The sequence below is a fragment of the Rhinolophus sinicus genome, chromosome 15, assembly GCF_057876585.1.
Source record: "Rhinolophus sinicus isolate RSI-liver-muscle chromosome 15, RSI-T2T, whole genome shotgun sequence".
Taxonomy (NCBI): domain Eukaryota; kingdom Metazoa; phylum Chordata; class Mammalia; order Chiroptera; family Rhinolophidae; genus Rhinolophus; species Rhinolophus sinicus.
This window is the reverse complement of record NC_142515.1, coordinates 26,767,456-26,784,093: the sequence shown is the minus strand read 5'-3', so window position 1 is coordinate 26,784,093 and position 16,638 is coordinate 26,767,456. Positions and strand designations below refer to the sequence as shown.

The following is a 16,638-nucleotide window of genomic DNA, read 5'->3' as shown; positions in this document are numbered from 1 at the left end:
ATAGGTAAGTAGGTTGAGAGTTTTGAAATGTTGTTTTTGAATAATTAGACTCAAATGGGGCTCAAAACACCAGAAAGCAGGGGTATTTGTCTGTTTTGTTAAATTACGTGTCTACCTCCTGTACCGGAGTGCTTGGCACATGATAAGGTACTCAATAAATATTTCTTGAATGAATGATTGAAATGGATAGTTCTTTACTATAAATACTAAGGGATCTTTAGTACAAAATAGCTGGCCATTCAAATCATACAAAAGATTCTCTGTTGGATTAGGAATTTACCATCTAGTCCAACATTATTGAAAGTTTAAAAGTAAATCTCCCATGAGTTAATTATGACACACACATACCCATATGCCTAATTGGTCACCTCTAAACTTTTATTCACCCAGATGGTGTATGCAAGGAAAGAGAAGTCTATTTTGTCTTTCCTATATATGAACTATATTTCAAGGTAACCAAATCGTTGATGAAAGAAAGTTTCTCCTTACAGAAGTTTCCTAGCTAATAAATGTAAAGGAAACAACAAAATTAGATTATAACCAGTAGTGAGTTATTTGAGCTAGGCAATAGTTATCAATGACTGCTAACCTCACAGAGAGAGACAATCAGACATTAAGTGCCTCCTGATAAAAGTTTACAAACCACCTGGGAAATATTCTTGAACAAGTACTCTTGAGTTTGATCGAGCCTACAGATCTACCACCTTACAGGAAATACGGGGGAAGCACATAGAGAAACATTAAATGACACCTCAGGGATATTAGTCAGTAAAATCCAGAGTGTGGAAAACTCTACAGGAATTCAAACAAACAAACAAACAAGTTTCTTAAATAAACTGCAAGGGAAGAGAGAACATCAATAGATTAAAAGAGCCTTAAGAGACATTTTAACCAAGCAATATGTGGACCTTAATTAGATCCTGATAAGAACAAACTGTATTGAGAGAGAAATGGGGACAGGTAGGGTAAAGTTGTATACTGAGTATTTGAGCAAATTAAGGAATTATACTTATGTGCGTATATACTGAATTATATATAATATATAAACATATTTTAAAATATTTTAATTATGTATTATATAAATATATTACAATATATCATAATATAGATAATATAGAAATATATATTTTTTATAGAGAGAAATATTTATAGTTGAAATGACATGAAGTTCAAGATTCATGTCATAATAAAAGGGTGGTAAGGTGGGAATATAAGTAAGAAAAGATTGGCTATGAGATGAAAATTATTGATGTCAGGCACATGGGGACTCACTGTATATATATATATATATATTATTGTCCCTCTTCATATATATATATAAAACAAAACAGTACTAACCTAGAGAATCATTTTTCCTAATTTTATGAGTACTTCAAGAATAAGCTTATACAAATGTGACTTTTTATAAAAAGAGGACACAATATGCTCTCCAGAAAAGTAAATGTCGTGGGAATAATAGATACACTTTTAATTTCCGTAAAACTAAAATGTTATGCTCAAAATATAAAGACTATAACAATCTATTTATTCCACCTTAACATAGTCATTTCTTTTTCCTATATTAAAAAAAAAATCAAATATTTTTCTTTCAAATACTGATACATAACCTGATGAGTATGTATAATTTTGCATTAAGACCACATTTTAATCAGTTACAGTCTGAACTGTTTCCCCTCTGCCCAAAAAACTGATTTGCACTGAAGGCATATAAACCTATTAAAGAATAAATATGGGATACTGCCAGAACAGCAGAGAACTATAAATGTGCCAAGATTTTCAGGCAGCACGATGAAATTGCAACAGGAAAAGCACTGAAAATTTTAGCTAAATTCATTCCATTTTATTTGTAAATGTCAAGGTAACTGTCTAGGTCTTCCTAAGAGCACATACAAAGTCAAGGGAAAAAAACTAAGCCTCTGCATAATCCCAAGAGTCTATATACCTCACTGAATGGTAATGATAACCAAGGAAGATCTCAGATTAAATAGAGGAGTTCAGTGAGCAATATTCTGAAGAAAAGATGGCCAATAGTACTAAAGGAATCTTCCGACTGCCTAGAGATGTACGAGGATATTCCCACATGAAACAAATCTAATTTTAACCTTCAGTTCCTATTCACCTTTCCCTCAAAGTTGGTCAACTAATTAATCATCACAAAGAAAGGTTATCACAACAGCCATATTTAAAACATGTGACTATAATATAGAGAACTGTCTTCGCTTATGGCTTGTGGAATGAGTTTTACTACTTTATAGTCAATGTCATTTGTGTGTGTGCACACATGGTCACATACATGGTATATATGAAATATTCTTTTTTTAATTGACATGTAACATATTAGTTTTAGATGTGCAACATACTGATTTGATATATATTGAAATGATTATCACAATACGTCTAGCTAACATCCACCACCATACAGTTATAAATTAATTTTTCTTATAATGAGAGCATTTAAAATTTGTAAGATCTAATCTCTTAACTTTCACATTTACAATACAGTATTACTAACTATAGTCACCATGCTGTACATTACATCCCCAAAACTTACTCATCTTGTAACTGGAAATTTGTATCTTTTGACCACTTTCACCCATTTCACCCAGAGCCCCAACTCCTGCCTCGGACAACTTCCAAACTGTGGAAGAGATTCTTCTGATGGAGGAAAAAAGCAATCCTGGTACTCCAAAGGGGTCTACAAATGTCATACCAGGGCCCAGCTTTTAACAAGATTATTATATCTCTTTTATTCTATTGCCCACCCTATAACCAAAGGTGGATCAAAGAAAAAAAAATGTCAATCAGACTATTGAGTTTACTTTGGTGTTCCTGATCAAACAATAGACCGTAATTTCTTAATTTTTCATTACTGTATTTTTCTGATTCTGAAACAACTAAAATATTTACTCATGATATTCTAAGAATTTCAGAACTTACCACACATAATCCCCAAGGCTGTGCTAAATACCGCCATATATCCAAAGTAAAATGATGTCTGAAATAAGCCATACATCCTGAAATAAAACAAAATAACTATGTAGTATATCCATTTTTACTTTCAACATAAGGCCTTAAATTTTGTATTTAAATGACAAATTTAGTTTCCTAAGTACAAAATGAGAAAATGTCTACACTTACTTTGTTTTGAAAAAATAGTAGTAAAAGGAATACATGTAAACATAGATTGCAGTTGATGCAGCAGAGAGAAAACTTGTCCATTGCCTGGAAGAAAATAGATAACTCTTTTGAATGAATGGCACTGAAACAAGGATTTTAAAAAGCAAAAAATTGTATTTAAAAAGTCCTGTAAAATTCTGTATATTTAAAAACAAAAGCATATACATGGAATTTAAATATATCAACAAGGAAAGAGCCTAAGAACTGGAAAAAGAGATCTTGAATTTTGTCAGATTCCCTATTACAAGTGACTCCAAATAAACCATCCATTTCCCTTTTCAGACGTGTCTCACTGTGTTTAAAATGGAACGATGCTTCCTCATAAAGCTCTTTCCACATCAAGCACTTTGTAAAAATATTTCTAATATGGTGACCCTCATCAACAACAACAACAAAATTGATAATACGTTTCTCCATTTTTATCACTGAAAATCTTCATCTTTATCTTTGTCATTTTTATAACTAAAAAAAAAATCCCTACACTATCTTAAATAGCAAAACTCTTACGCAAATCTTTTACTCCACTCAACACTTCAAATGGAATCTCATTTTAAAATATTATGGTCCCCAGAGGTTCTCCCCAGAAATAGTACTTACCACCTATAATCCTCTGCATTTAGTAGGAAGTACGTGCACACGATGGTCACACAGACGGTTACAATGCACAGGATGACCAGCACCAGCATCATGAAGCCATAGACATAATAGATCTTATATGCCCAGAAAGATGTGAAGATGAAATACCTAAGGAAAAGGCAATCAAGACATAGTTTTCTAGTCTTTAACTTGAAGCTGACCCTGTTCTTATTAAGTCTCACTTACATCTTAGTACTCAATTAAATTTCAATATTTTTCTTTCAGGTAACTTCCAATCGTTTCCCTTACCTTTTTTCATCTATTAAACACTCTAAAATTTTCTCAAAAATATTTTCTTAGATAATGTTTCAAGAACAGATTCTTTAGTAGGGCATTTATGTCGAAGCAAACGGAATAAATTAGAAACTGAAAGGAGCAACATGTGGGGAAAAAAATTAAAATAGCTAAAAACTCATATTTGTAAAATAAAGTCAATTCCCTTAATCTTTCATCTTTTTCTAGATATAACACTATTCAAGCAATGTATTGTGTATTTTATAAAATATCCTATTAAATTAAAAAACAGGTTTCATAGAATAATAATGTATAAAATTAGGGGGGAAAAAACTAGGAAAAGAAAACCTAACGAAGCTTCATACTGTCTTCAGAGGACAGTAAGAAAAAGGGCATTAAGATTTTACACTAAGAAAAAGACCCTTCACTCTAACTCCATTACCCAAGTCCATCGTTCAACTAGAAAGAGTCTTCTAACTTTTCTTTTTCTTGTTCTGTTCTGTTTGTTAGTTCACTTATTTGTCATTCGTTCTTTCAAGATACTTACAGAGCCCCTCGCACGTATCAGGGAAGTAGTGAGAATAGACTTGTGAAGACGACAAAGTCTCCACCCTCAAGGAGATTACTGTTTAGCGGGGAAACAGCAGTAAAGGGGCAATCGTGATGCACTGAATGTAACATGTGTGCTACCAACACACTTAAAAGTGGCATCTTACTGGCTTAGCTGGGTGGGGTTTGGTGGGTGGGGGTAGCTAGAAGAATGTTCCAGGCATAGAAACAGCAAAGGCAAAAGGTCACAAATAAGGGAATTCACTGTATTTTGAAAAACTCAAAGGTCAGTATGTCTAGAACTTCAAATGAAGGGGTGAGAGCTAAGAGATAAGATTAGAGAAGCGAACAGGGCCAGATCCTGTATTAGTAAGGCCCTTATCGGCCATGTTATGGAATTTGGACTTTACCTCAATGAAAACAAGGAGTCTCTATCAAAGAAGTGACATGATCAGACTGATACCTTAAATGGATCACTTCGGCTACCAAGGGGAGAATAAGCAGGAGGGAGGTGAAAACAGGAGAGGTTAAAGATACAGCAGAAAGGCTATCTCATAGAACAGAATACTTGAGAAAGCAGGAAGAGATGTGATCCAGAAGGTACTGGGATGGGAGTAGGAGGGAAAACGTAGTCGGAGGTCAGGTCAGGGTGAGGACACAAAGCAGTAAAAGACTGAAGTACACAAGTTCCTGAACTAGCTTTATTAGTCCGAGCGCTAGAGTGGCAGGCGCTCCAATCCCTCTCCAAGGTACTGACCAAGCCCACAGCGCACTAGCAGCTGGCAGGGTGAACACCAGGAGTTGGCCCAAATCTATGTCAGTTGTACTTGTTAGTGTAAAATTAAACGTCACATAAACCAATAAACATAAGAACAAAAAGGATGTGTGATTTCTATGAATATGACTTTGAATGCTTTGGAAAAACTCAGTCTAATGTGAGTTGCTTAAAAAAAAAAGTTGTAAAATTAGGTGTGAGAGAGATGGCTGTAAAAGGCTGGGGGACAAATGTACAAATCTAGAATCATTCTGCAGTTAGAATGCTTCACACAGGTATTTATGCTCTTGCTCCACTTTAAAAAGGCTGCAAAACACAGAAGATGTTCTGAGTGTCAAAGGAAAAATGGCAGAAACATCATCTGGATATAAATCAAAGCAAAGACCCTGGCTTTATATTAAAAAAAAAAAAATCAGTGAAGAATGTACCTTTAGTTGTTTTAAGTTAAAATAAAATGTTATGTATGTATCTTTTTTTATAATTCCCTTACATGATACAACTTTTTCAATTAACCAACTATCAGATCCAATTATGTCTGTTAAGGAGGCGTCCACTGTACAAGAGAGAATCAGCAGAGAGGCTGCTAGAAGGAAACACGTAAGGGAATCCTGAGCAGCTATGACTACTGGTATTTCGTGGGCAGGGGCCAGAGGTATATGACTGCAGTTCTTGAGAAAGATCCATACAAAGAACTGCCTTGCCTAAAATGCTAGAGCATTCCTGTCAAAGAACACTGAAATAGGTTGAGAAAAGAAAGGCTTACATTTTGCAGTGGTAACCAAGGATGCAGATGTGAAGTAACTGGACATACAGTGGCATACCTTCTGCCCCCCAAACACATCAAACACATTTCCCAGAACTCTTGCAAAACTCTATGGAAGGAGATTAGGAATGACTATGCATCCAGAATACTATGACTGGTAGGAAATGGTTTACCTCAAAATATTTTTAAAATACAATAAAACCAGTAATTCCTTATGTTATGCATGTGATCAAAGGTTGGTCTAGCATGCATGCTTTGATTTCTAAGATTTCCTGTTAGGTGAGAGAGGTCGAGAATATAATATAAAAAAGTATAAACGTCACCTGAATATTTGAGAACAGAGCAGAGAACTACTTTTGGATAGGTACACAGGTCCCTTTCTGGAAGCCATGGAATTAACAGATTAGCTGTTAGATGCTTTCCCATCTTACCCTAACTCCTACATTTTCCAATTACAATTAAATTCCTCAAAGCATACATAACATTGCCAAAACTTACATTTCAATAAAGATTGAGCCAAAAGGTAAAATTCCTCCCAGGCAAACAATAACTGCAGGCTCCATGAACCTGGAAAATATGAAAATTAACAGTAAACTTCTAGCATGGTTTTATGTTAGATAAATCCTGATAATAGAATGCAGATGCTTGGTATTTAAAAACAATCTAAAGAATAGAAACAAATCAGTAAAAAAAAAACCTAAACTCCAAAGAGATACAACACAGAGGTGGGACTTCAAATTAGTCCTAGAATATAGTCAAAATTCTTGCCACCATTAAAGGCCGAGATACGAACTTGGGGAACACAAATTTCTTGTCAAGGGCAGAACTGAAGGAAGACTCTAAGTGTGTGTTCCTTTCTACACCTCAATAATTTCTAAGAACTTTAGACATTTACTTACAGAAAGCCACAAGGAAAGAAAATAAGTCGTGAGACCCCTATATGAAATAATGTTTCCCAAACTTTGGCCTTGCCATTTCTTTGCTCATTCTTTCATTGGTTAATTCATTTTCCTATGAATTATACAAGTAAGCAATTATGAATTCTGAGTTACAATGGAGCCAAAGAATGAAAAAAAATTCAAACCTCACTCATCCACTCAACAAACATTTCTTGCCTGCAACTGGTAATTCTCTACCTGTATGGCTTCTCTTGTCTCATACTTCCGCAACCATCAGCTCAAGTGTTCTCCCTATAAATCTTTCTCTAAGTCTCTCAGGAAGAGGAGAGTCCTAGCCCCATTCTCCACTGCCCTTTGAATATAACTCCATCATAGCACTTAGACACTATATTGCAACAGGCTAATTACATGCATATCATACCTCACTGGATATAAGCCCTGGCAGGCAGAAGCTATTCATCTAGGTGCCCAGTGCCCAGCACAGCGTCTGGCACATAAAAGGTACTATACTAATATCTCTTGAATGAACAAATTAAAAACCTGAGAGGAAAAATCAAAGAATTTGAGATATGGGGGAAAAAACTTAAAAATCACTTAATTTAGTCTTTGTTCCTCATTTTATAGAAAGTTAAGACCCACAGAGGTTAAAAATGCTCTGCCTAAGGTGACACAGTCAGTGAGAGCTAGACCTAATATCCAGATTTTGGTTCCCATGTGACTCTAGGAAGAAAATGAAGATACACACAAGCCTTCCTGCACCTAAATGTGACCTATGGTTGGAGGTCCTGGGTTGTCCCTTCCTCTCCTCCATTAACCCTAGTGATTTAGAGGAACTTTTGTGATTTCTGACTACATTCTTTGCCTTTAAACTTACCATTCACCCTCCCATCCCCATTATGAATGAATATCAGGATATCAACGGGCCTTAACAATCTAATTTGAAAAAGATAATTGAGTTTAAAAAACTAAGAAAAATAGAACATGGACAACTTCTAAGACTAGAATAGATCTTTCTCCTTTAAACTATAGGGGCTATTTTATTCAGCCTCCAATTCTATAAATGTCTACATACCTCCAAGTCTACAAAAGACTGTTTGTTATAATAAGTACCTGAACATAAATTATATTTATAATGTGGTAAAATATCTAGGAACACAGACTTTTCAATATATCCCTTATTATGAATATGCAATCTACTGTATAGCTATTCTTATAAGATGGGAAATGTTATAAATATACAGTAAGATTGTTCTATTTTTGTCTGCTAGTAAGAATTAGGAAAACAAAGAATGAAGAATAGCATAAATCAATTTAATATTAAATGTAATATTATATAAATATATTCAATTCACTAATTTTAGAAGGCTAACTATATATACAAATATACATACACTGAGTTCACATTTTGAATTACAAGAATTAGAAATATAAACATATTAATGACATCTCATTTTATGTCCAAAATTTGAAAAACTACAAATCACCTCAAATTAAAAATCCATCAAGAATTATAATTTCAAAGATAACTGATCAAATGAACTGTAAACTATGTTTACACTATTGCAATAAAAGAACCTCTTCATCTGTTCAACAGAAATACTTGGTCAGGATTAAACTTGACTTATAGGAGGTCCTCAAGAACATAGTTGTGCACGAAATCTGACAGAAGATTAAGAACGGAAAACAGTAAGCTACAATTGATCTCAATCCTAATCCATCTCTCAAATGGTATGATATATATGGTTATAAATGTATCAGTATTATTTGGAATAATAAAATATCTGGAAAGAAAAATAAAATTATAAATGGGGGATTGGCAAACTTTTTCTGTAACGGTTTAGATAGTAAATACTTCAGGTTTTGCAAGTGATATAGTCTCTAATATAACTACTGAACTCTGATGCTGCATTGTCAAAGTAGTCATAGACAATATGTGAATGAATAGGTATGGCTGTGTTCCAATAAAACTTTTTTCTTAGAAAAACAGCAGCAGGTCAAATTTGGCCTGTAGGCTGCAGGTATGAAATTGTTGCAGCTTTAGTTCTCACCTACCTCTACACACTAGCATACTTATCAAAGCATTTGACTTATCTGTAAATGGCACCAATATTCAGAAACTAAAATAAGGATATAACTTATTACTATTTCTAACAATATAGGTTGAATGAAAAAGTAAAAGGACAAATTCTTAAGTTCAAACTTAAGACGGTCATTCTTATAAATACATGCCAATTCTAAAACTTACAAATACATAATAGCCTTAAGAACTTATTTATATATTATGAGAAACAATCACATAAGATTTAGCATTCTCTTTACCATTTTTTCTCCGGTATGGGACGAGGCACAGCATTGACACGACAAGGAAAGTTGGGCTGACCTGACAGATTTCGGCCAAGTATTGTACCAACAAGATTTAGAGGAAGAATAACAAAAAAACAGATGCAACAAACGGCCACCTGTAAATTAAATTAAAATGTGTGTAATTACTCAGAACAAGAACATTAATAAAAATAAATAAAAGGGACACTTAAAAATTTAAACACAATTTGATCACAAAAGAAAATGTTTAAGTTCAACATGGGTTAAAATTGTGCCAGATATACACTAATGAAAATAGGAAAAGAATGTGCTTTAAAATATTAGAATTGAACTAAATACAAGATGAAGTGTTTCCTATCTACTTTAGTTCCCCATTTTTCTTAATCTTCCTTACTGTCTCTGCTGTAGTCCTTTTTTTCTCTTCTTTCACTTTTTGCTGCCATGCTTTTGACATATCTTTTATCTTCCCTCATAATCAACTTACTTACATGGCTATACTTTATTGAGCTCCTCATATGCACAAACAGCTTTACATACGTTATTTCACTATTTTACAGATGAAGAAAATGAGACTTAGAAAGGCTAAGTAACTTGCTGTGATCACACAGCTAGCAGGTAACAAGACTAAAATTCCAATTCAATCTGCCTGTCTCAAAGATCATGCTCGTTTCTATTCTACACTGCCTTAGGATTGTAACAATAGAAACATAGCTCTATTTATTATATATGTGTCATTACTAAAATAATATGAATATTTCTCTGCTTGTCGGTAATTGAAAGTCTGAAGTTATAGGCGAAGACCATGTTGAGATTCTGGAACCAAAGTGGTCAGTTAGGAAAGTATTTATTTTTGTGATTTTCTTCTTTATATAAATCTGGGTACACAAGGACACACACTCAAGCTCTTTTCCTGCCAGCACTTGGGTAAGATCGCTTCATTCTGAACTTCCGTAAAATGAAGTAGGACTAAATCATTTCTAAGATCTCTTTCAATGATACATTTTGGGGTTCTAATAAATAGCAAGTAAAAGTGAGAGAAAAGTTGAATGAAAATTGGGAAGAAATTGAGAAGAATGAAGAGGTGTGGGGTAGAAATCCACAGTGATTACATGAGAAGAATTTCTTTGAAGTAATATTACTGAAAACTCTACATCTTCATTATATCCGTGTATGCGTGTGTTTAAACAAGCCAAAAGGTATCATCATCTTGCTTTCAGATAAAACTTGTATAAATGTATGATACGAGAGTTCTGCAATTACATTTTAAAGATCAAACTTAGGAACTCAAATTATTGGTGTTTAAAAATAACTCTCATTCTGTCTCTTGGGCCACTTCAGTACTATAATGGAAGAAATACTGGATTTGAAGTTAAAAACTTATTCTGTCTTCCTCATTTTCTTTGGATAAATACCCAGAAGTGGAATTGCCGGATCATATGATAGTTCTATTTTTAAGTTCTAATTTAATTTATTGAGGGACCTCTATATTGTTTTCCATAGTGGCTAACGCTAGCATTTTCCTGAGACCAAAACCAGAAAAAAAGACATAAGAAAACTGCAGATCATTGTCTCTCATAAATACAGATGCAAAAACAACAACAAATTTTAGCAAATGAAATTCAGCAATATATACAATGGATAACACATCATAATAAATTGAGGTTTATCAAAGTAATGTAAGATTGGTTAAGATTCAAAAATCAATCAATCAATGCAATTCACCACATTATCAAACAAAAAAAAGAAAAATCACAGATCATCTCAAAAGATGCAGATAAAGCCTTTGCAAGATCTGACCTCCATTCACAATACATAAAACTCAGCAAACTGGGATTAAAAGGAAACTTCATCAATTTGATGAAGGCCATCTACGAACAAACTACAGCTAACATTTTACTTGAGGACACAAGACTGATTGCTTTACTCCCAAGATCGGGAATAAGTCAAGGATGTATGCTCTCACCACTTCTATTCAACACTGTATGGAGGTTCTAGCCAGCGCAATAAGGCAAGAAAAAGAAACAAAAGGCATACAGATTAGGAAGACAGAAGTAAAAGTGTTTTCAATCATAGACAACATGATAATTTATATAAAAATCCTTAGGGATTTACAAAAAAGAAATTAGAATTACCGTATTTTACCAGGTATAATACACTCCCGTGTATAATGCACAACCACATTTTTGACCCATATTTGCAGGGAAAAAAATCTTTTAATTTTTTAATTCAAGTTTTTATTTGTTTATATTAGGTACCTGATTTTTGTATTATAAAGAAATTTTAGCATTTATCTACAAGAAATTTTATGTAACAAATAATTACAAAACACAAGAACAGATACAAGGTACAAGAAATTTTATGTACTGGTTTACGATATTTACACATCATAGAAGGCCAAGAACTTTTCGTCGTTGCAAGTTTGTAGTAAGTTCAACAAAACCGATTATTGAATTCCAGGGTATTATTCTACATATGGATATCATTATTGATTTCTAGGGTTATACTTTTAACTCATAAGCATAAATAAAAGAATTTAAAAATCTATATAGATACGGAATTAGTACTACCCATGTATAATGCATATCCTTATTTTTCCCTCACAAATTTGGGCAAAAAAGTGTGCATTATACATGGCAAAATACGGTAATCAGTGAGTTTAGCATAATTGCAGGATGCAAAACCAATATACAAAAATCAATTGTTTTTCTACACACTAGCAAAAACAATCAGAACTTGAAATTTAAAAAATACCATTTATAAAAAGCATAAAAATATGAAAACTTACAAGTCAACAAAAGATGTACAAAACCTAAACACTAAATCTATAAAATGTTGCAGAGAAGTTGTGTTCATTAATCAAAAGACTCAATATTGTTAAGATATCAATTCTTCCCAAATTGATCTATAACTTCAATGCAATCCCAACAGGCTTTTTGTAGATACTGACTGACAAGCTGATTCTAAACTTTATGTGGAAATGCTAAGAACCTAAAAAAAGCCAAAACAACTTTGAAAAAGAACTGATTTTAAGACTTAACAATTGTAAAGATACATTAATCAAAACAGTGTGATACTGGCATAAAAACAAAACAAATCAATCAATGAATCAGAACAGAAAATTCCAGAAATAAATCCACACATATATGATCAACTGATTATCAACAAAAGTGCTATGGCAATTAGGTAGAGAAAATGGTGACTAGCCATCAGCAAAACAAAACAAAACAAAACCCCGTGACCCTTAAGTCACATGATATACAAAATTAACCAAAAATGAATCACAGACCTATATTTGAGAGCTAAAACTAAAATTTTTAGAAGAAAACATGAGGAAAGATTACTGATCTTTGGTTTGGCAAAAGATTCCTTAAACAGGACAAAAAAGTATAAACTATATAAGAATCAATAAATCAGACCTCAAAATTAATAACTTGTTCTTCAAAAGACACTTTTAAGAGAATGAAAAGACACGCCACAAAATGGGAGAATATACTTGTAAAATATGTGTAAGACAAAGGATTTGCATCTATAATATATAAAGAACTCTTACCACTCAACAAGACAAGCTATTAAAATTTGGCAAAAGATTTTAACATTCATCAAAGAATATATATGGACGGCAAATAAGCACACAAAAATACCTTCGTTTTGATTAGTCAGTCATTAGGGAAATGCAGATTAAACCCACAATGAGACACCACTACATATCCACTAGAATGACTAAAATTAAAAAGACTGACCATATCAAGTGCTAGAGATGATGTGGAGTAACTGAAACTCATGTACAGTGTTAGTGGGAATGTAAAATGGCAAAACCACTTTAGAAAAATTTGGCAGTTTCTTGAAAAGTTAAAGTATGATCTGACAGTCATTCCACTATAGTTTTTTACCCAAGAGAACTGAAACATGTATATATCCACACAAAGAACTGTACATGAATACTCTTAGTAGGTTGATTTGTAATAGCCAAAAACGGAAACAATGCAAATGTGCATTACTGGGTAAATGGATGAACAAATTGTGGTACATCCATGCAATACTGCTGAACAACACAAAGGAACAAACTATTAATACATGCAACTACATCAATAAATCTTAAAATAATTTTCCAAGTGAAAAGAGACAAAAAAGAACATACTGTTTGATTCTACTAATATGAAATTCTAGGTAATGCAAACTAATCTATAATGACAGAGAGCAGATTGGTGATTACAAGAATGGGGGAAGGAGGGAAGGAGGAGGAAAAAAGGGATGAATTCATTACAAAGGTATACGATGAAACTTCTGGACTTGATAAAGACCTTTCTTTTACGATTGTGGAGATGGTTTCCTAAGTATATACAGATATCAAATCTCATCAAATTGTACACTTTAAATATATACAGTTTAGCACATATTAAATTACACCTCAATTCATACAGACAAAAAAAGGCAAAAACATTCTCCAAAGGCTGTCCAACGCTCTCTAACTCTCAGAATAAAGCCAGAATCCCTTTTGGCAGACGGGAAGAAAAGAAAAAAGACAAAAAACTCATCAACACCACCACCTGCACCACAACAAAGAAAATGTGATTTTTAAGTCAATTGCTACGTAAGAGTCCTGGTTTTTTGCTCTGTAAAACAGGAATGACACATAACTCTAGCTCTGCCTTTCTCTTTGGGTTCTCTAAAAACCACATAGGGGTTTCCAAAAGAAAGTGCTTTGTAAACTACAAAGTGCTATGCAAATGTATCTTTCATTATAATTCATCTTGTTAGATTTGTCACATCATTTCAGTCACTGAGATTGTTTTAGATACTGTCTTCATCATTCCATATTACTAGTTTCCTCCCTGGTCTCAAGTCCTTTTTCAATTTCATCATCAGATCACTATGCCTTTATGCAAAGTCATTAACAATTATTTGAATAGGTCAAAGTCAAGAACGTCTGTCCCATTCTACTAAAAGATAGTGACATATTATGGGTAATATCACTCCAATACTTTAATTCTATAATTATTTAGTTACACGTCCACCTCACTGTACTATTCCACTCACATTTCTCCATATTGCCCAACAAGATATAATACTTTACCTATATGTCTTTGTTCTTCCAGCCTACTAAAACCTACCAAAAAGGGGAAATGAAGTTGTTCTAGCATTTTTGCTTTAACAAATCCATAATGGCCCCTAATGTTTATTAATTTCTGTGATTTAAAAAATAAATTTTAGTAAAACATTCTAAAATCCTGTGCCTTAACATTCAGTTCACATTTGGTAATGTAGAACCCACTTTCTTCCCTACCTTCTGAAAAGTAAATTTGCCCATGTCCAGTTTCACAACACTTCTGCTCTCTAACAGTTATTTAGACATTACTTATCAGCATGAAATCTCAGTATCTGGTAAAAGATCATTTACAAGAGCAACAAAACTTCAGCTAAGGTAGCTGGGTGAGTCCTGGACAATCAATACCCTACCTTAGGCTACACTTCCCTCTATCAAGGATTATTTTCCTCATATCTCTCCTTGATTGAGGGGTATTTTATTTGATGAAAAATAAAAAAAGGAAGAATGGGATAGAGCCATTCTTCTTTTACTCTGTTACATCACTGATGACTTGCTATGAAAATATCTTTATACAATCTTTTTGTTTGCCTTAGCATTTGTTAACAGCCCAGGTTAGGTAATGGAGTTTTGCTTACACTATTTTTACAGATCTTTATTATTCTGTTACACTTGAGTATAGTGTACTCTTCTCACCACCTTTAAGAAATCACAAAATAGTGCCTACCCATCAATCTTGGTCTCCATTTTTTCCTTACTGTGGTAATTTCTGATCACATATCATGAGTTTCATTTTTTTGAGGTGTTCCAATTCTCATTTTCCCAGTTATGACCCAAAATTTGGGTCATGAGAGTATTTCCTTAAATATTTGTGAAATCTGATTTCCTAAAACCTAGGGCATATTTCTGATGACGTTCAAGACTCCCCTCCCATGCTGACACAGCCACTGAGATGACAAACACAACGCAGCTCACCCATGACCACGACCTGTTACTTCTTCATCAACCCACTGAGACACAAAAACCACAAGTATAAGTTAAGGATCTATCAGTGCATCTGAACTGAATGCTATTTAGAGTAGAAAGGCTATTTGTTTTTACACTAACTTGCCTCTGTGAGTTTTAAAACTCTGCAACTTGGTTCCTTGTCCCTTGAAAGCTATATAACATCACATTCAGAATCTGAGATTTACAGCCGACTAAAGAGTTCATGAGAAACTTCTTCAGAACATCTTGGCAAACTCTACCTCATTCCCAAGAAACTCTCTTATTTAGGTATTATACCCCAAAAGGATCAGAAACTTTTTCGGAATAATACCTAAATAATTCTTGAACAAATTTCCCCCACAAAAACAGTTTTACCTTCCCAGGATTAATCTAATTTCAAGTACGCTCTCCCCCATTCTCTATAGCACCTCTGCTAGAATAACCCAACTTCAGGAACAACAGGTATGTTCATCTTTGACCCCACATTTCATTTAAAGGCTCTCTTACATCTTCTTGTAATTCCCTCTCGACTCTAGGCACCACGCCTTAAAACTGGGGTACTAGACTCTCTCAGATTATCACCACCACCCTCTACCTATGTTTCTGTTATCTTTATTAACTTGCTAAAATTGACTATTGTTCAACAAGTTTAATGTGATATGAATTTAATGGTCTTCATGTAAAATTAGGTACTTTTAAGCAGAGAAGTTGGGGTCTTAAGACAAACCTCACCCACTTTCAATCTTATCTTGCGCTAATCCTGGTGATAGTAGCAGTATTCTGACAAAACTCCAGATCCCAAGCAGGCAAAACCCCTACTGTTCTGGCGTCTCCATAGTACAAGGCAGAAGCCTGAAGTCATTTTTACTAAGGTTGGAGTAATTCCTCAGCTGTGGAATCTCTAAGAAAACAAAGAACTAGAGCCAAGATCTCCCAGAGAAAAGGGCTCAACATCCAAGAGATCAAAAAAATGGAAAGAGATAAGGTCTGGGGAAGGGCACATGGAATGGTGTGAAGACAATGATTTTCAAATTAGGTATTCAGTTAAGTAGGGGCACCCAGTTTCTCAGATACATATGATTTGGGAGCTTTTCAGATGCCAGATTCATCCCCAGATATCGGGAATTAGAATCAAACAAACACTAGTGATTGAGTTTAGAGCAGGACAGATAAACTGGCTTGGGATGAAGCCCGGGGCACTGAAATTTTTTAAATTCCCAAGTGGTTCTAATGTGTACACAGGGTTGAGAAC

At 33.9% G+C, this 16,638-nt stretch overlaps 1 protein-coding gene across 1 annotated transcript in view; it reads right to left on the bottom strand.

Annotated features, from left to right (window-relative positions):
- TM9SF3 (transmembrane 9 superfamily member 3) overlaps positions 1-16,638 on the bottom strand; it is a 57,347-nt gene that overhangs the window by 1,916 nt on the left and 38,793 nt on the right. The window contains exons 10-14 of the mRNA XM_019724781.3: positions 9,353-9,492; positions 6,633-6,701; positions 3,775-3,921; positions 3,139-3,222; positions 2,938-3,014 (exon numbers count right to left, since the gene is read on the bottom strand). Of these exons, the coding sequence (XP_019580340.1) occupies positions 2,938-3,014; positions 3,139-3,222; positions 3,775-3,921; positions 6,633-6,701; positions 9,353-9,492 (517 nt within the window). The remainder of the gene's footprint in view (positions 1-2,937; positions 3,015-3,138; positions 3,223-3,774; positions 3,922-6,632; positions 6,702-9,352; positions 9,493-16,638) is intronic.